This window comes from Ranitomeya imitator, chromosome 4 (assembly GCF_032444005.1).
Source record: "Ranitomeya imitator isolate aRanImi1 chromosome 4, aRanImi1.pri, whole genome shotgun sequence".
Taxonomy (NCBI): domain Eukaryota; kingdom Metazoa; phylum Chordata; class Amphibia; order Anura; family Dendrobatidae; genus Ranitomeya; species Ranitomeya imitator.
Window position 1 is genome coordinate 627,721,951 of NC_091285.1, and position 20,343 is coordinate 627,742,293.

General features: G+C 43.2%; 1 protein-coding gene across 1 annotated transcript; it reads left to right on the forward strand.

Annotated features, from left to right (window-relative positions):
• Positions 1–11,321: 11,321 nt before the first annotated feature.
• LOC138674305 (caspase-7-like) lies at positions 11,322–19,839 on the forward strand. Its single transcript, XM_069762164.1, has 5 exons — positions 11,322–11,356; positions 14,738–14,954; positions 16,568–16,740; positions 16,849–16,978; positions 18,907–19,839. Exons 2-5 carry the CDS (start codon positions 14,747–14,749, stop codon positions 19,125–19,127), a joined length of 732 nt encoding a protein of 243 aa, XP_069618265.1. The 5' UTR covers positions 11,322–11,356; positions 14,738–14,746; the 3' UTR covers positions 19,128–19,839.
• The last annotated feature ends 504 nt before the right edge of the window (positions 19,840–20,343 follow it).

Below are 20,343 nucleotides of genomic sequence, written 5' to 3' on the forward strand. Positions count from 1 at the left end.
AGCTCAGAAACTTTTTGTGTTATTCAGCCATCATCTGCCCCTAAAAGTCACAAATGGAGTGCAGCACCATACAAAGCTGCTAGCCTGTTAAATGTCACTGTCATTCTGCGACAGTGGTATTCACAGCACACAGCCCAGGGGGTGTACTGTTCTAACCGCCCATCGGTCCATGCGCAAAGCAATTGTGGGGCACTGATGAGTTGTCATGACAGCTGGCGGCCATCTAAAGACCCCGTCTCATAACCCATGCCCTTATCCCGTGGTTGGCATTCATAGGAGACCATGAATTATTTCTATACACAGCAATAGAGAAGAACACGCTGTGTGTAGTATATAAGCGATCACAGGTTCCATTCCCCTATGGCACATATGTCAAACTTTTGCCTGCGGGCCAAATTTAGCCCCCCGCCTGACATTGCACTTTCTACTGCATAGACATCATGGATGCCGATATAGTGGAGAGCAATGATGGAGGAGGAAGCGTCAGCTGATGCTCCCTCTCCTATCATTCTCCCTCTGCATATGACTTCTCAGTGCAATGAGCACGATGACGCCATTACAACGCGCCTGCTGTGCTGAGCGGTGCAGAGGATCAGAACATACGCTTCAGAGACAGGAGCAGTTGGAAACAAGGAAAGGTGAGTATTTATTATTTTATTAATGTTGGGCTATTATTCTGTATGGAGCACTATGTGGAGGCCAGCATGCTTCTTTGAGCTCTATGCGGGGCACATTATATTGTATGGAGCAGTATGTGGGGCCATTATGCTGTATGGAGGGGCCCATTAAAATGTATGGAGCACAAAGTGGAGCCCATTATACTGTATGGAGCACTATGTGGGGCCCATTATGAAACAGAGTACTATATATGGCTATTATACTGTATGGAGCAGTATGTTGGGCCATTATACTGTACAGAACACTATGTGGGGCCATTACGCTGTATGGAGGGGGCCCGTTATGCTTTATGGAGCACTATGTGGCGCCCATTATACAGAATGGAGCACTATGTGGGGCCTTTGTACTGTATGTAGCCCTATGTGTGGACCACTATGCTGAATGGAATACTATGTGGTGTCATTATACTGGATGATGCACTATTTGGGGCCATTATACTGTATGGAGCACTATGTAGGGTCCATTATACTGTATGTAGCACTATATGGGGCCTTTAAACTGTATGGTGCCCTATGTGAGGCGCAATATACTGTATGGAAGGTAATGCAGGACCCCATTACACTGTATAGAGTACTATGTGGAGCCCATTATACTGTTTTTGAGGACTATGTGGGGTACATTATACTGTAGGGAAGGCAATGCAGGGCCCCGTTATACTGTTTAGAGAACTATGTGAAGCCCATTATACTGTATGCATCCATATGTAGGGTCATTATACTGTACAGAGCACTGTGTGGACCCATTATACAGTATTTAGCACTGTGTGGAACCATTATACTGTATAGAGCACTATCTGGGGTGCATTATACCATAGGTAAGGCAATGCAGGGCCATGCTATACTGTATGGAGGACAATGTGCACCCATTATACTGTATGGAGCACTATGCAGAACCCATTATATTGCATAGACAACTATTTGGGGGATTATGCTGCATGAAGCACTATGAGGGGCCATTATACTATATGGAGAACTATGTGTGGTCTGTTATACTATATGGAGCACTATGTGAGGCTATTATGCTGTATGGGGGTGTGGGGACGCAGCGGTGAACAGTCCTGACCACTCCTACCTCATTGAAGCCCACCCCTTGAGAGAATATAAGGGGAGACTCATGATAACACAGACCCCATAACTGAAAGGGTTATTTTTTTATAGTTTTTTCTGTTCTTAACAGTTGTGCTGAAAGGGTTAACACATTTTGAGTAAGCTATGCTACTGCATGAGCAGGTTCAAACCGGTTTTCTCTGACTGGCTTGCCGCCTTTTTTCCTGGCCTCTGATTGGCAGTTCAAGAAAAGTGCGGGAAGAAATTGAGTACAAGATCAGGTTCATCTGTTGAAGATTCCTCCCACCCACCATATTTACTGCTGTTACTTTCTCCGTCGTGTCGTTTATTTTGAGGGAAAATCGCCCGGTTTTGCCAGGTGGGTTGGATATGTTGGTTATGATGAATTTTAGTTTAAGAACTTTATATTAATTTTTATTTATGAGTGAATACAATTATTTTCAAGGTAACCCAAAAAATAACCGTCACAGCCATTTTATTCCATAAAATTTAATGTTGTGTATTTACAGTATTTAGTATAAGTGGGTCTTGTGTTACCCTGCATCCTCACATTCCCTTATACACAGGTATTTAGTAGACATTTATTGTTAAACATCTATATGTTATTTCCATTCTCGACAGTAATTTTGTCTGTCATTACTGAGCGACCTTTACTTACGGTAATATGATTGTCCAATGCTGTTGACTGTATCAAGACCAATATGATTAACCCCTTCACGACATGCGCCGTACTAGTACGGCACATGTCGTGTCTCCCCCTTTAATGTGGACTCCGGAGCTGAGCCCACATCAAAGTCGCGACATGTCAGCTGTTTTGTACAGCTGACATGTGTGCGCAATAGAGGTGGGTGAAATCGCGATTCACCCGCTGCTATTAACCTGTTAAATGCCGCTGTCAAACGCTGACAGCGGCATTTAACTATCGCGTGGCCGGAAATGATCGCATCGCCGACCCCCGTCACATGATCGGGGGTCGGCGATGTGTCAGGATGGTAACCATAGAGGTCTCAAGGACCTCTATGGTTACTGATGCCGGCCTGCTGTGAGCGCCACCCTTACTTCTAACATTAGTAGTGAGGAATATGTAATAAAATAAGGGCTTACTGTATGTAAACTATGTCTCATATCCTGTCGGGTTTGGGAAGGTGATAGCAAAAGCCGGCAATTGAATTACCGGCTTTTCTGCTATCTAGCGCTGTAATAAATCTATAATATAACGCTGGGAGCGTCATTCTGTCCGAAGCCTTTATAGACTGCGCAGGCGCAAGCACCGGCGCAGTCTGGCCCCCACAGAGTGGCGCTCCCAGAAGATCGCGGGATGCGTAAGCACTGAACGCATACCGCGATCTCCACCGGAGAGTCAGGGACCGCCAGGAGGGTAAGTATATTCACCTTTCCCCGTTCCAGCGCTGCGTGCAGCTCCGTCTTCCGGCTCCTCTGCTGTGACAGTTCAGAGGGCGCGATGACGCGCTTAATGCGCGCCGGAGCCGCCCTCTGACTTACCAGTCACAGGCAGAGGAGCCGGAGTGTGTCTTCAAGAAAATGGCACAGGAAAGCGCGGACTGCGCAGGCGCCGATTCCTGCTGCCGGAATCGGCGCCTGCGCAGTCCGCGCTTTCCGGCGCCATTTTCTTGAAGACACACTCCGGCTCCACTGCAGGTGTGTCTTCAAGAAAATGGCGCCGGAAAGCGCGGACTGCGCAGGCGCCGATTCCTGCTGCCGGAATCGGCGCCTGCGCAGTCCGCGCTTTCCGGCGCCATTTTCTTGAAGACACATCTGCAGTGGAGCCGGACGATAGGTGAGTATGGTATTTTTTTTTTTTATATGGCAGCAGCATACGGGGGCATACACACTGGAGCGTCTTATGGGGGGCATATAATACAATGGTGGCGCAGGATGGGAGCAGCACATGACAGAACGGGGGCAGGATGGCAGCAGCACATGACAGAACGGGCGCAGGATGGCAGCAGTACATGACAGAACGGGCGCAAGATGGCAGCAGCACATGACAGAACGGGCGCAGGATGGCAGCAGCACATGACAGAACGGGCGCAGGATGGCAGTAGCACATGACAGAACAGGCGCAGGATGGCAGCAGCACATGACAGAACGGGCGCAGGATGGCAGCAGCACATGACAGAACGGGCGCAGAATGGCAGCAGCACATGACAGAACGGGCGCAGGATGGGAGCAGCACATGACAGAACGGGCGCAGGATGTCAGCAGTACATGACAGAACGGGCGCAGGATGGGAGCAGCACATGACAGAACAGGGGAGCAGGATGGGAGCAGCACATGACAGAACGGGCGCAGGATGGCAGCAGCACATGACAGAACGGGCGCAGGATGGCAGCAGCCCATGACAGAACGGGCGCAGGATGGGAGCAGCACATGACAGAACGGGCGCAGGATGGCAGCAGCACATGACAGAACGGGCGCAGGGTGGGAGCAGCACATGACAGAACAGGGGAGCAGGATGGGAGCAGCACATGACAGAACAGGGGAGCAGGATGGGAGCAGCACATGACAGAACGCGGGCGCAGGATGGGAGCAGCACATGACAGAACGGGGGCGCAGGATGGGAGCAGCACATGACAGAACGGGGGCGCAGGATGGGAGCAGCACATGACAGAACGGGGGCGCAGGATGGGAGCAGCACATGACAGGATGGGAGCAGCAAATGACAGAATGGAGGCGCAGGATGGGAGCAGCACATGACAGAACGGGGGCGCAGGATGGGAGCAGCACATGACAGAACGGGGGCGCAGGATGGGAGCAGCACATGACAGGATGGGGGCAGCAAATGACAGAATGGAGGCGCAGGATGGGAGCAGCACATGACAGAATGGGCGCAGGATGGCAGCAGCACATGACAGAACAGGGGAGCAGCACATGACAGAACGGGGGCGCAGGATGGGAGCAGCACATGACAGAACGGGGGAGCAGGATGGGAGCAGCACATGACAGAACGGGGGCGCAGGATGGGAGCAGCACATGACAGGATGGGAGCAGCAAATGACAGAATGGAGGCGCAGGATGGGAGCAGCACATGACAGAACGGGGGCGCAGGATGGGAGCAGCACATGACAGGATGGGGGCGCAGGATGGGAGCAGCACATGACAGAACGGGGGCGCAGGATGGGAGCAGCACATGACAGAATGGGGACGCAGGAAGGGAGCAGCACATGACAGGATGGGGACGCAGGATGGGAGCAGCACATGACAGGATGTGGATGCAGGATGGAGAAGCACATGACCGAATGGGGGCGCAGGATGGAGCAGCACATGACAGGATGGGGACGCAGGATGGAGCAGCACATACCAGGATGGAGACCATATACCAATATAAATGCTCGCCACCTGGGCGTAGAATGGGTTCAATAGCTAGTATAAATATATATATACTAGATGGCAGCCCGATTCTAAAGAATCGGGAGTCTAGAATCCATATATACTTTATTTATTCAAATGTAAGAATAATACAATTAATAAATAATAGTAAGAAAGAACAAAAAATGGCTGCACTCACCAGCTCTTGACAATTCTTGTTATTTAAGGTACAGTTACACAGGATCCATGAACATGCTTATGAGGGGAGGGATGAAAGACATCAGACGACAACTTTGCGTGTTGTGGGCAGTGTCAGGTAGTAGGAAAATAGCCAGTTAATAATAGGCAATAGTTCTTTGCAGGAATGCAGATATTAATAAATAGGCAGTTTATATTGCAGAGAAATTGCTGGGCAATAATGGACAATGTCCTTATGTGGCAAATAATAGAGCAATATACCCAATGTGGCAAAGAAGAGGTTAATAAACGGCAGTCTCTCAGTATAACAGTCAGTGAATAATAGGCAGTATATGGAGAAAACACCAAACAAAAGTTCAAAATTGGTGTGAAAATGTCACTGAACCACTTCACAACTAAATATATATAGTTTTGGTAAATGGTATTATCATTTTTTTGTCGAAATTCGGCAGGAGCTTGAAGAGCAACGTCACTGGGCCCGCCTCCACGCAGTAGAAACTTGCTGTGAGGTAAAAATTCAAAAATCACACCAAAATGGCGGGCGGAGTGTGTCACAGTACGGCACGTTTCTGATTGGTCGCTCGCAGCAGGCGGCAACCAATCAGACACTGGACACTGTTGACGTCACTTATCTCCGGACATTAGCTCCGGACATTAGCTCCGCACATTAGCTCCGGACATTATCTCCGCACATTAGCTCCGGACATTAGCTCCGGACAAAGCCACGGAAGTTGGCACAAATTGCAGGAAGTAGTATTTTAGGCAATTATATATTAGATATATAGATATATATATATATATGTGTCTCAGTGACATATATATATATATGTATATGTACCTATTCTATGTGTATGTATCTATTCTATCTTTTCTATTCTGATCTGTCAGTGTGATTTTACTGTACACAGCACTGATTTGCCGACTTTTCAAAGGACACCGGTGCGTAAAAATCGGACAGCAATACGGATGTCATACGGATGTTGCGATAAAAAAAATCGCATGACACTCGAATGACAATCGCATGATTTACCTCCATTTTTTCGGTCCGTAAATCGGACCATTTTTTTTTCTCTCAAGTGGAAAAGAGCCCTTACAGCAGAGAATCTGTCTCACAGTATACAATTATGTTATTATTATTAGGTAGCAGCTGAATCAGTCAGGGTGCAGTGGCGTTCCTTATACTAACAACTCTGTGTCTTCAGATTATTTTCTCTATTTTATTTCTATTAAATTTATTCTATTAAATATTGATTTATTTAACTATAGTTCTCTTCCTTTCTTGGGCTAGTTACCTTGTGGCCTGGGTGTTTTGTTTATGTCTTTGAAGTGCAATTAACTTAATCAAGTGGACATTTGAGTTATACATCCAGCCCTCTGCTGCATGTCCTCATATGAATTCGAGCCTGGGAACTTTTCAGAATATTTTCCCACGATCGAGTTCATATGAGGACATCCAGCAGAGGGCGCATCACCGCAACTCGAGGTAACTACAGGTCATTCACCTACATTCCATTCATTCCCTGGGTTTTTACTGGCAGGGGCGGCTGCATTAGCAGGCTTCTGCTTGTAAAATTAGTTAACCCTTTCAGATGCATTTACAGCGTGGGACATGACTGATCGTCGAAAGGTATGGAATATTGTTGTTTGTTTTTTTTTACATTTGTTACAGGTGACAAGGGTCTTCAGGTGGATTACCAGTATAATAAAATATTACAACAACCTGTGTATTTATTTCATTAAAATACTTTGTAACAAATGTGTGTTTTTTTAACTTTTTCATACTATTGGATTAATAATGGATAGGTGTCATAATTGACGCCTCTCCATTATTAACCTGGCTTAATGTCGCCTTATAACAGCAAGGTGACATTAACCCTTCATTACCCCATATCCCACCGCTACACGTAAATGGGAAAAGAGTGGCCAAGTGCCAGAATAGGCGCATCTTCCAGATGTGCCTTTTCTGGGGTGGCTGGGGGCAGATGTTTTTAGCCAGGGGGGGCCAATAACCGTGGACCCTCTCCAGGCTATTAATATCTGCCCTCAGTCACTGGCTTTACTACTCTGGCGGAGAAAATTGCGCGGGAGCCCACGCCAATTTTGTCCGCCATTTAACCCTTTAATTTAGTAGATAGAACGGCCAAATTTTGCATATACACACTACTAACATTAGTAGTGTGGAATATGCAAAAAAAAAGGTGATATGAGATGGTTTACTGTATGTATCCAGGTCTCATATCATGTCGGGTTTAGGAAGGAGATAGCAAAAGCCGCCAATTGAATTACCGGCTTTAAAGCTATCTAGCGCTGTATGAAGTAATAATATACAGTGGGGCAAAAAAGTATTTAGTCAGTCAGCAATAGTGCAAGTTCCACCACTTAAAAAGATGAGAGGCGTCTGTAATTTACATCATAGGTAGACCTCAACTATGGGAGACAAACTGAGAAAAAAAAAATCCAGAAAATCACATTGTCTGTTTTTTTTATCATTTTTTTTGCATTTTATGGTGGAAAATAAGTATTTGGTCAGAAACAAACAATCAAGATTTCTGGCTCTCACAGACCTGTAACTTCTTCTTTAAGAGTCTCCTCTTTCCTCCACTCATTACCTGTAGTAATGGCACCTGTTTAAACTTGTTATCAGTATAAAAAGACACCTGTGCACACCCTCAAACAGTCTGACTCCAAACTCCACTATGGTGAAGACCAAAGAGCTGTCAAAGGACACCAGAAACAAAATTGTAGCCCTGCACCAGGCTGGGAAGACTGAATCTGCAATAGCCAACCAGATTGGAGTGAAGAAATCAACAGTGGGAGCAATAATTAGAAAATGGAAGACATACAAGACCACTGATAATCTCCCTCGATCTGGGGCTCCACGCAAAATCCCACCCCGTGGGGTCAGAATGATCACAAGAACGGTGAGCAAAAATCCCAGAACCACGCGGGGGGACCTAGTGAATGAACTGCAGAGAGCTGGGACCAATGTAACAAGGCCTACCATAAGTAACACACTATGCCACCATGGACTCAGATCCTGCAGTGCCAGACGTGTCCCACTGCTTAAGCCAGTACATGTCCGGGCCCGTCTGAAGTTTGCTAGAGAGCATTTGGATGATCCAGAGGAGTTTTGGGAGAATGTCCTATGGTCTGATGAAACCAAACTGGAACTGTTTGGTAGAAACACAACTTGTCGTGTTTGGAGGAAAAAGAATACTGAGTTGCATCCATCAAACACCATACCTACTGTAAAGCATGGTGGTGGAAACATCATGCTTTGGGGCTGTTTCTCTGCAAAGGGGCCAGGACGACTGATCCGGGTACATGAAAGAATGAATGGGGCCATGTATCGTGAGATTTTGAGTGCAAACCTCCTTCCATCAGCAAGGGCATTGAAGATGAAACGTGGCTGGGTCTTTCAACATGACAATGATCCAAAGCACACTGCCAGGGCAACGAAGGAGTGGCTTCGTAAGAAGCATTTCAAGGTCCTGGAGTGGCCTAGCCAGTCTCCAGATCTCAGCCCTATAGAAAACCTTTGGAGGGAGTTGAAAGTCCGTGTTGCCAAGCGAAAAGCCAAAAACATCACTGCTCTAGAGGAGATCTGCATGGAGGAATGGGCCAACATACCAACAACAGTGTGTGGCAACCTTGTGAAGACCTACAGAAAACGTTTGACCTCTGTCATTGCCAACAAAGGATATATTACAAAGTATTGAGATGAAATTTTGTTTCTGACCAAATACTTATTTTCCACCATAATATGCAAATAAAATGTTAAAAAAACAGACAATGTGATTTTCTGGATTTTTTTTCTCAGTTTGTCTCCCATAGTTGAGGTCTACCTATGATGTAAATTACAGACGCCTCTCATCTTTTTAAGTGGTGGAACTTGCACTATTGCTGACTGACTAAATACTTTTTTGCCCCACTGTATATACATATATGTGTCTCACTGACATATATATATATATATATATACCTATTCTATGTGTACACATTTATTCTACCTATTCTATTGTAAGCTGTCAGTGTAATTTTACTGTACACCACACTGAATTACCGGCTTTTCTCTCTAACAGCGCTGCGTATTTCTCGCAAGTCACACTGCTGGTCCGTGTGTAATCCGTATTTTTGGGGCTTCCATAGACTTTCATTGGCGTTTTATTTGCGCAATATGGTGACAAACGCAGCATGCTGCGATTTTCTACGGCCGTAGAAAGCCGTATAATACTGATCAGTAAAATACGGCAGATAGGAGCAGGGGCATAGAGAATAATTGGGACGTTTGTTTTGCGAGTTTTACGGACGTATTTTCTGCGCTCATACGTCCGTAAAACTCGCTAGTGTGACGCCGGCCTAATAGTTTTCATAGGTGGTTAGTGGTTTTGGCGGTCTTTTTTTTAATTATAAAAGCCGCTGTCCTTATGATTTTACTCATTCCGTCGGCGCAAGAGGAATAAGAAGAGCCCTCCCTCCCTTTATTGTTATTTTGTTTTATTGTCGTGTAGTTTACTTGTGGGAAAATCACCCATTCATGGTTGGATTGGTTTTTGGACATTTTGTAATTGTGGTTTATTATATGAGGAGTTATTTATTGGACATTTAATAAGTTTTATGTAACCCTAAATAAATTGGACGGCCATTTTTACCCAATTATAAAAGTGTTATGTCTATTTTATTGGTATGAATGGGTCTTATGAGGCCATGTACCTCTCACAACTGTGTCACTCGGGTGATTTGCCTTCTCTCCTGGACGGTTTGGGAAAATTGGCCAATATATAGCCATACTCCCCCTTTTTCATGTTGGCAAGAAGGGTTTGGGGCATAGTAAATACTTCTCTCAGAAGGGATGCCATTATTTCTATGAATTCAGTGGTGTGGAATTTCCTTGTTTCATTATTACTGGGACATATTGATGAGAGGTATGACTGATCTTATCTGTTAATCCATGACAATCACTATACTGGGCCTATCGGATGTGTGTCAGCTAAGAGCAAATACTAGGCAAGAGGAAACCAGGAAATTCCTAATAATGTCATAAAGTCACACGACTGGAACTTCCTGGCAAGAAATTTTCAAGAAACTTTCTCCAGGCCATTTCTATCTTTGTGGCTGACAGGCAGCTACTGGAGGTTGTACAGAGGCGTGCAAATGTGCAGAGGCGTGCAAATTCATGAGATTATTCACTGACTAATAACTTCGAAAAAACAAGTCTGACGACGACGGCAAAGTAATTTTCAAAAAGTAACTGATCCTTTTAGTTTAAATTTTCAGTTAAATCAATTTTAGACTAAGGCTTCATTCAGACATACGTGATTTTTGTCATATGCAAAATGTACAAATTTTCATAATCGTTTGGTCAGTGTATTCGTTTTTATCATCAGTGGTTCATCGGTGATTTTTTCTTATGCTTATTTACCGCCGGACCTCCCACAGAAAATAACCATCCGGGCGGTCCACGTTCAACTCTGCAGTGACGCTTTAAAATGCATATGCAAAACGGGATTCGGACGTATGCGGCAACTTGGGCATAGACTATAATGGTGTCGACGGAGTAAACGTGCTCTCTGCCATCCATCATTTTCGGAAATGTTTTCCTACTGGACGCGGAAACTCAGACGTAGTAGACTGCGAACGTTAAAACCCGAATAGAATACGTACGTGAAAAACTGATGTCTGAATGGGGCCTAATGAGTATTAGGGGATTTATAGATTAGATTTATATGACGTGTATTCACACACTGCGACCATACTGCTGTTTTGCCTGTGAAGAAAATAGCCTTTCACCGACACGCTGTGACTGCAACGTTTCACCAGCGTTAACCTGAAAGGACAGGTGAGTCTGCCGCTTAGGGAGTTTTCAGGGTACAAGTAAATGAACGCATAAATATATTATTCATTCTAGAAAATCACGAGGGATCACAGGGTAATGGCTATCAAGCCATAAAAGATATAATTGGGGCAGAGAACTGACAGGAGGAGTGACACCTGGCTGTATAACCCGCCCAGCCTGACACTCCTTACATAAGTCATAGTACGGCTGTACTGAAGCCATAGTATTGGAGGAGTGCAGGCTGCAGGTAACCTTTTCTAGAAGTCTTCCCTGGGAACGCTTGTATTTTTCTATAATGGTGTATTAGGTTATTTTATGCATCAATGTTCTCTATAGCATTTTTGAATGTGGCGAGGAGCTGACCGTATTTTTACTTTTATCCTCTATTGTATAGGTGATCATGCTATTCCTGTTTATAATGCATGTCTGACAGATTACTGCTAGGAAAAAATTATTCATGTGGTAATTATGTAATGTGTATGCAGGGCGTGCTGGGCGTCGTGCCAAATAGTGCCAATTTCTGATCTATGGAAAGTTTTATTAGTAACATCACCACTACAAGTTATTTTACGATCAGGTTTCAGGGGCTGATTTTGCTCAAAACTTTGGTTGAGGTGTGTGTACATGATCACTATTCTGCCTGGGGGGGGGGGGAAGCTGAAAAACTCACAGCAATGTCTGAGGCTATGTGCACACGTTGTGGCTTTTCACACTGCGGATCCGCAGCAGTTTTCCATGTGGTGAACAGTACCACGTTGACCTACGGAAAACAAAAACCGCTGTGCACATGCGGTGGAAAAAAACGCGCGGAAACGCTGCGGCTTATTTTCCGCAGCATGTCAATTTTTTTGTGCGGAATCCGCAGCGGTTTAACACCTGCTCCATATTAAAAAAAACGCAGGTGTAAAACCCCAGTAGAATCCGCACAAAAACCGCGGAAAATCCGCGATAAAACTGCAGTGTTTTTGCCCTGTGGATTTATCAAAATCCGTGCAGAAAAATCCGCACACCAGTCCGCAGCGTGTGCACATAGCCTAAGACTTGTGCACATGTTCTGTCTTTTGTAACTTCTTATAACAGCTTCAAGTTTCGAAAGCTGTGAAACGGCTAAAAAAAAAAGTGATCAGCCATTCGTTTTGCCGGTCACTAGTTTATATATAGAATTAAAAAGCAAAAATCCGATGGCAAAGGTGCCGCAATGGACTTTTAGGACAGTCTTCAGGGAAAACTCAGCTTAAAAAATGATGCAGCATCAACAATTAGAAAGTATTTGGTCTAGTAAAAAAAAAAAAAAAATTACCGTATGCTAATAGTTGCACTGGATCCAGGAAAAAAAATAGATGAAATACAGATGGTTTGAGGGGCGCATCTGATAAGACTAACATATGCTGCCCCTTTTCACAGTCTGTGGAGAGAAAAACGCAAAACACACGTATATAAAATATGCTTGTCTGAGCCTGGCCTAAAATTGGCCCAGATTAGGGAGATATTCTATATCTGGCCAGACTTGCTGCAAGAGCAAAACCTTTAAGCCATGCGCACACGTCAAGTATTCGGTCACGATTTTACCTCAATATTTGGAAGCCAAAACCTGGAGAGAAATAATCAGAAGAAAAGTATAATAGAAACATATCACCACAACACATCACCACTTCTGTATTTCTCACCCACTCCTAGTTTTGGCTTACAAATACTGAGGTAAAATGCTGACTGTGAACATGGCTTTTCCCATAAAACCGTGATCTGTGTTCAAAGCGCATCGGCGTCGCCCTATAATATTAATCTAAGTCCTCACATTGTGCTCCTGTACTGGACCTTGTTTTGAGTTACCGTATTTAAAAGCACAATTCGCCGGTCCTTCTATGAGCCTGGCAATATCGCTCCCCACACAAACCCTTCGCTAGCATTACGGTATCTAAGGGCTCGTTTCCTCCAATAATAATGGGGAAAGAGACCACATTAGACTCAACCCACACTCTCCAGGAAACCTGCTGCAAAATGGACGCCCTCGATGGTACACCCTTGAATTGTCTAGGCAATGAAGGTGCCATACGCCTTGGGAAAAGTAACCATCCTACTGGCTTTACAAAATAATACAAAAAAAAGTGCTGAATTTAATTTTTCAAATCCTGACAGAAATGGGCAAATTAGTTTTGTAATTACTACTTTTTTTTATTATTGGATGGGGGGTGTTAAGTGTCTGTATCCTTATAATGCGCATGTATTACAAATGTTCCTTGTATTATGGTGTATTTTACTCTGGAGGACACAATTGGCCCGAGGCACCACAGAATAGATCAGTTCCCGCTGTCATTCTTCGTCACATCCAGGAGCGATGTCACTTGTCAAGACAATATTTTGGTGACAAGTTGCATTATGTTGAATGAAATTCTGTTTAATATCCTTTTCCATTACCGGCTGAGACCTGAAAGTGTCATTTACAGAAATCCACATTTTTCTTGATCATCCTCCAGAGATGTTATGATCAGTGACAGACCAGCACTGCTCTGGGCTATTTCACGATTACATTTTACATGAGTCTTGCTCAGTGTAACAGAGTTTCTGCTGTAACTGATGAAATGTTAATGGAAGAGAAAAAAAATCAACCATTTAATACTTTATTTTTGTAATGTAGATTGTCTAGGTTCCTATAACTCTCCCAATTATGTCCATAACGGTGACAACACATACTGAAACTGGGCACTGAGGTCCCACCAATATCCAACATTGCCATAGGATCCACGGTAGCAGACCTCAAGGGTCGGACTTCAGACAAGTCATGGGTGGGGAAACTGGCAGCAAGTCTTCAAATTTTCTTTTAGCAAGTGAAAGGGAGTATTACAGCTGCCCATAAAAAATGGGTTTTACAGATAATTCTAAACATATTGGGTCAGCTAGAGAAAAGGAGATGCCTTGTAACCCTCATCTCAACTTTAGCAAATAGATGGAGCTCCAGAATAAATGTCTAGTAATAGTTTGATTTACATGTAGGACCCAACTGTGGGGCAAATTTCCTAAAACTGACTTACAACGAGCTCCGAATAGTCTAGATCAGCAACATTTATCACAGTGGTACATGGTTAATATTAAATTTGGGCACTCGAACACTGTTTAGTCTATCTACACACCATCTCATGGTTGACTACTTTTTTTTTTTTGGCTAGATTTATATGCCCCATCCTGCTAAGCCATGCCCTCTTGTCAAAGAAGTAAGGCATATCTAAAATGCTTGGATTTATTTAAGCCATGATTGTGGCTCTGTTTCATTAGTATATACGGTATATGTCCCTTTACCTTATCCTACTGTTTTGGCCTAGTCCTTCAGATTATTACGGTACATTCTATTCCTAGATGACAGCTATCACGGCCAGGGAAGGAAAATATTTTTTGCTCATAATGCATAGCTCTTGGACACTTACGCTAAGGACAGGCTAATAATTGGGAACAAGTGTTTGCAGGAATAGTTTCCAGGTTATAATAAGCCTGTCTAAACAGGCCAACAATTTCCCAACGAATAATCAAAACGCTCAAATTTGTCGGGTGAGATGAGAGATATATATATATAATTTTTTTCTATTTAATCTTAATAATACTGACTTTTCTTCTCACTTTTTTTTTTTTTTCTTAGTGGTTCATCATGTCGAATGCTTCCAAGTCCCGCGCTGTTATTATCGGCATTACAGAGTTTCACCCACGATCAGGGGGCAGTGGTACAACATTACCGCCCCGGAAAAGTGTCAAGCATGACATAAAACGCCTTCACAGAGTACTTTCCAGTCTTGGATTTGCAGTATCTCTTTATACAGACATCAGTGGCAACGAGATCAGAGAAATTTACCAGAGAGGTAATGAAGGCAGTTTAGAGAGCTCTCACAAAAGTACTCTACGGCCACAGAGGGGGCGCTATATAAGCAATTAATGCAGATTAAATGACTTTTCCTCTAAACTGACAGCTCTAATTTTGACATTAGTGATAGTCTCTAATCTGTGTTCTAGCATTCACAGAGCAAATTGGGTATTGCACATTGCCTAATGGATTGTTGGGTTGGGTTCTTTAGAGAAATCCAGTACAGGATTAGATCAGAAATAAGCCAGAAGAGGGGGTCGGGGTAAAAAGGAAGTTAGGATGAAGGAGGAAGAGGACCTCTTCAAGAGGAGGAATACTGTTTCCCAGCTGCAATAGTTAGATTTTTTGGTAAATTTGTTGACTATCTCAGAACTTCTAGAAATGATGGGAGGCCTACTGGGCTCGCTGAAAAGTATACAAATTTACCTGGCTGGTCTGAGCCTTTCTAAAAACTCCTTTAAAATCAACTTTTCTGTGAGACTTCTTCTTTCCATGTGGAGAAGGACATGGGTGTGTGGAGGGGCGTGACTTCAGAAAAGGGGCATAGAAAAAGCCAGAATGGCTTCCTCTCCCTGATGCTTGCCATGAAAAGTTGGCAAGTATGGAGATTTTTAGAATTCCCATCCAGGGGGAGGGATGCCAATTTTTCGTAGAATATATTTGCCAGTAATGAAAGTTAATTAGAATAGATCAGTCTTATTTTTCCTAATAATTAGACCAATTATGGATTTATTTAAATGGAGACAGTGAGCACTAATTCGCCAGTTTGGGTAGAGATGATCAAATGGAAGTTTCCATCAAATATCACAAAACGATCGCACTTGCTTGATTACTGTTTTAGGGACAGTCTGGCATTTAAAAAAAATAAAAATAAATAAATAAAAATTATAATTGCATGTATTTGCATTGTAGCTCCCCTCCCGGTTCCCTGATGGCTGCTTCTTCACTCCGGTCTTCTCTTCTGTCTTCACTCCAGCACCCCAGGCGCAGATGAGGTCTCAAGGGACTTTGCAGAAAATCTAGTCTGTGCTAAAGAGTGACAATAACTGAATATCGAAGAGAAGACTGGAGCTGAAAGAAGCAAGTGAGCCAGCGGAGGACGCAGTGGAGCTGCAGTGCTGGAACAGGTGAGGGTGGGGTGGGCATACATTTATTATACTAACCCTTTCTGTTTATTATGCTCGGGGGTCTGCAGAGATGTCGAAGCTTAATAAATTGCTTTTCCCAGTAATTTGTTTTGAATAAACTCAATGCAAACTGAATTTCATAGCTGAATGTGAGTGATTCTGGCGACTTGCATTTGGGCAGACTTGCTCACCTCCACCTAAGCCTAATGTTCTGGGAAGCGATTACATCCCAATGTTGCTAAACGTCAACTGATACGGTAATTATGAAGGCTAAAAAAGTAATGGTTTGCTATGCATCATTATTGCCTCTTCTCTCTAGGAGAACACATGAGCATGGAATAAAGATTTTTTTTTTTTTTTTTTTTGTAAGACCCGATGCATGGAGGTCCCTGACAGCCCATACTATTAGATTGTTGGCAGATCCATAATGGGTAACTACTGTTGGATGTTTCATCGGTACCAGTAATTCCGATCTCTTCTGCAGAGAGTAAGAAGCCACAAGGTGACTGCTTTATCAGCATTCTTTCCAGCCATGGTGAAGAGGGCATCATATATGACTTTTATGGGGAACCTGTTCTGCTGAGGGACCTCTATGACCTGATCTCTCCACACAATAGCCCAGCGCTGGCTGGAATACCCAAGCTATTCTTCATACAGGTAATAATTGGCCCACAAGGATAGACTGGTCGGTGGGCAATATTGACTGTACTATATTTTATGTATATGGTATGATTCTTATTCTTTTTTTTTTTTTTGTTGTTGTAGGCATGCAGAGGAAGCAAACTAGATGAAGGTACAGAGCTTCAGACTGACAGCGCTCCGCTGCACATAAGTGCCTTCTCTCACATTGACTTCCTTCCCAGAGATACTGTGGTCATGTTTGCAAGCAGTGAAGGTACAGTAAACGTATAGTTGTACTTAAAGTTGTAATATACAGTCATGGCCAAAAGTATTGACACCCCTGCAATTCTGTCAGATAATACTCAGTTTCTTCCTGAAAATGATTGCAAACGCAAATTGTTTGGTATTATTATCTTCATTTAATTTGTCTTAAAAGAAAAAACACAAAAAGAATTGTCATAAAGCCAAATTGGATATAATTCCACACCAAACATAAAAAAGGGGGGTGGACAAAAGTATTGGCACTGTTTGAAAAATCATGTGATGCTTCTCTAATTTGTGTAATGAACAGCACCTGTAACTTACCTGTGGCACCTAACAGGTGTTGGCAATAACTAAATCACACTTGCAGCCAGTTGACATGGATTAAAGTTGACTCAACCTCTGTCCTGTGTCCTTGTGTGTACCACATTGAGCATGGAGAAAAGAAAGAAGACCAACGAACTGTCTGAGGACTCGAGAAACCAAATTGTGAGGAAGCATGAGCAATCTCAAGGCTACAAGTCCATCTCCAAAGACCTGAATGTTCCTGTGTCTACCGTGCGCAGTGTCATCAAGAAGTGTAAAGCCCGTGGCACTGTGGCTAACCTCCCTAGATGTGGACGGAAAAGATAAATTGACAAGAGATTTAAACGCAAGATTGTGCGGATGTTGGATAAAGAACCTCGACTAATATCCAAACAAGTTCAAGCTGCCCTGCAGTCCGAGGGTACAACAGTGTCAACCCGTACTATCCGTCGGTGTCTCAATGAAAAGGGATTGTATGGTAGGAGACCCAGGAAGATCCCACTTCTTACCCCGAGACATAAAAAAGCCAGGCTGGAGTTTGCCAAAACTTACCTGAAAAAGCCTAAAACGTTTTGGAAGAATGTTCTCTGGTCAGATGAGACAAAAGTAGAGCTTTTTGGGCAAAGGCATCAACATAGAGTTTACAGGAGAAAAAAAGAGGCATTCAAAGAAAAGAACACGGTCCCTACAGTCAAACATGGCGGAGGTTCCCTGATGTTTTGGGGTTGCTTTGCTGCCTCTGGCACTGGACTGCTTGACCGTGTGCATGGCATTATGAAGTCTGAAGACTACCAACAAATTTTGCAGCATAATGTAGGGTCCAGTGTGAGAAAGCTGGGTCTCCTTCAGAGGTCATGGGTCCTCCAGCAGGACAATGACCCAAAACACACTTCAAAAAGCACTAGAAAATGGTTTGATAGAAAGCACTGGAGACTTCTAAGGTGGCCAGCAATGAGTCCAGACCTGAATCCCATAGAACACCTGTGGAGAGATCTAAAAATGGCAGTTTGGGGAAGGCACCCTTCAAACATCAGGGACCTGGAGCAGTTTGCCAAAGAAGAATGGTCTAAAATTCCAGCAGAGCATTGTAAGAAACTCATTGATGGTTACCAGAAGCGGTCGGTCGCAGTTATTTTGGCTAATGGTTGTGCAACCAAGTATTAGGCTGAGGGTGCAAATACTTTTGTCTGGCCCATTTTTGGAGTTTTGTGTGAAATGATCAATGTTTTGCTTTTTGCTTCATTCTCTTTTGTGTTTTTTCATTTAAGACAAATTAAATGAAGATAATAATACCAAAGAATTTGTGTTTGCAATCATTTTCAGGAAGAAACTGAGTATTATCTGACAGAATTGCAGGGGTGTCAATACTTTTGGCCATGACTGTAGCCCCATAATACATCATTAGTGTGCATAATGTGTGCAAACTGTAAAGCGCTGCAGAATATGTTAGCGCTATATAAAATAAATATTATTATTATTAGTATCTGGAATATGACCATCCTAAAAGGTGCAGAGGTCAATGGTGTAGGGCTGAATTTTGGTAGGAAAGGAAAATTATAATTTCTATTAGGTTACAGTTAGTAGCACTGAACATTGATGTCTCTCTTAATCATTGTCTTATCCCTCTACTTTCAGGATATGCAGCTTTCAATAATCCCTTGGGTTCTTTCTTCCTGAAGGCATTATATGATTTGCTAAGTGGGAGCGAAAAGGATCTGGAACTGACTCAACTACTCACCCGTCTGGCGTATAGGGTAGCCTACAACTTCGAAAGTAATGGGAAGAATGCAGGTTGTAAAGAGATGCCGTGCTACATCACAAACCTTACTAGAGAGCTGTATCCATTCCGGAGATAGAGGGAAAACCTGACTTGAGACTTTAAAATGAAGAGACTTGGCTAATGGGTTATTGGATGATACTTGATGCAAGAAATGGACGTCTACAAGCCACTGAACCGTACCTTGGCCTGAGCATGTAGCTACACGTACATGGCAGTGGTCTAAATCTTTGCCCCAGACTACCTACAACTACAGCCATGAACCCCCGAAGACCAACTGGCTAACAGTACCGAGGGTCGACATCTTAACGAGGATCTGCCCCTTGCCATAATAATTATGAATGTATTATTTCTCTGGTCTTATGCCTCTGTTTCTGATATGGACCTATCTTTCCTGTATATAAATCTAGTTTTGTTAGCCAAGAAGGTGAGGTCCTTGTGAAGACGCCAACAGAGAAGAGTTGAGGACCACACCCAGTTGGATGCCAAAGTTAGATTTGTATGAAGGGAAGATGCGTCCATATCTCAGGAATGGAGAAGGCCAAAAGCAAAATCACACCAGATTCAGGAGAACAGCGGCATTTACATTAGAAAAAAAAAATCCATACTTCTGGCAAGTGACAGGTAGGATTTATAAGAACCCCAATATAAAACGTATAATGGATGGAGCATGTTGGATGGATGTTTATCTGTCGTCTATGTACAATATTTTTCTTTTTTTAAAGAAAATATAAGCTGCTTATTTATTGTATAAATATTTATGCAAAAGTAATTAAATTTATTTTCTTAGCGAAAAAGGGTCCAAATATCATATTTTTCATTTTATAAGCTGGAACTGAAATGCTTTAGCACAGCTTATAATTGAGGAAGACAATCCAGTCCAACCACTGTTGGAGAGAGCGGTCCCAGCCCTAGGTCCTATTCGCTTGGATATTGGGCAACAAGATACAATCAACACTCCTCTCAAAATTGACTACATAATTTGGAAAGAGGTGAAAAATCGGTCCAAGGATCATGGTGATGGAGGGGGGAGGGGACCAACACCAAGACTTTCCATCCTGGCAACAAAAGGCTCGGTTTGATCTTGGCAATGGTGTCCCCTCATCTATGTACATTACTAATTCTGTTTATTCGTTCCATCAATTAGTTCTGCTTCAACGTTTTACTTAATTGGTGATAGCAAAAAAATAAGAAAAAATGGATACATATTTGTTTCATGTTATTGACTTTGCTTGTCAGTTTGGTCAAAATAATCTGTCCAGGGGAAAAAAAAATCACCAAATGTGATTTGGATG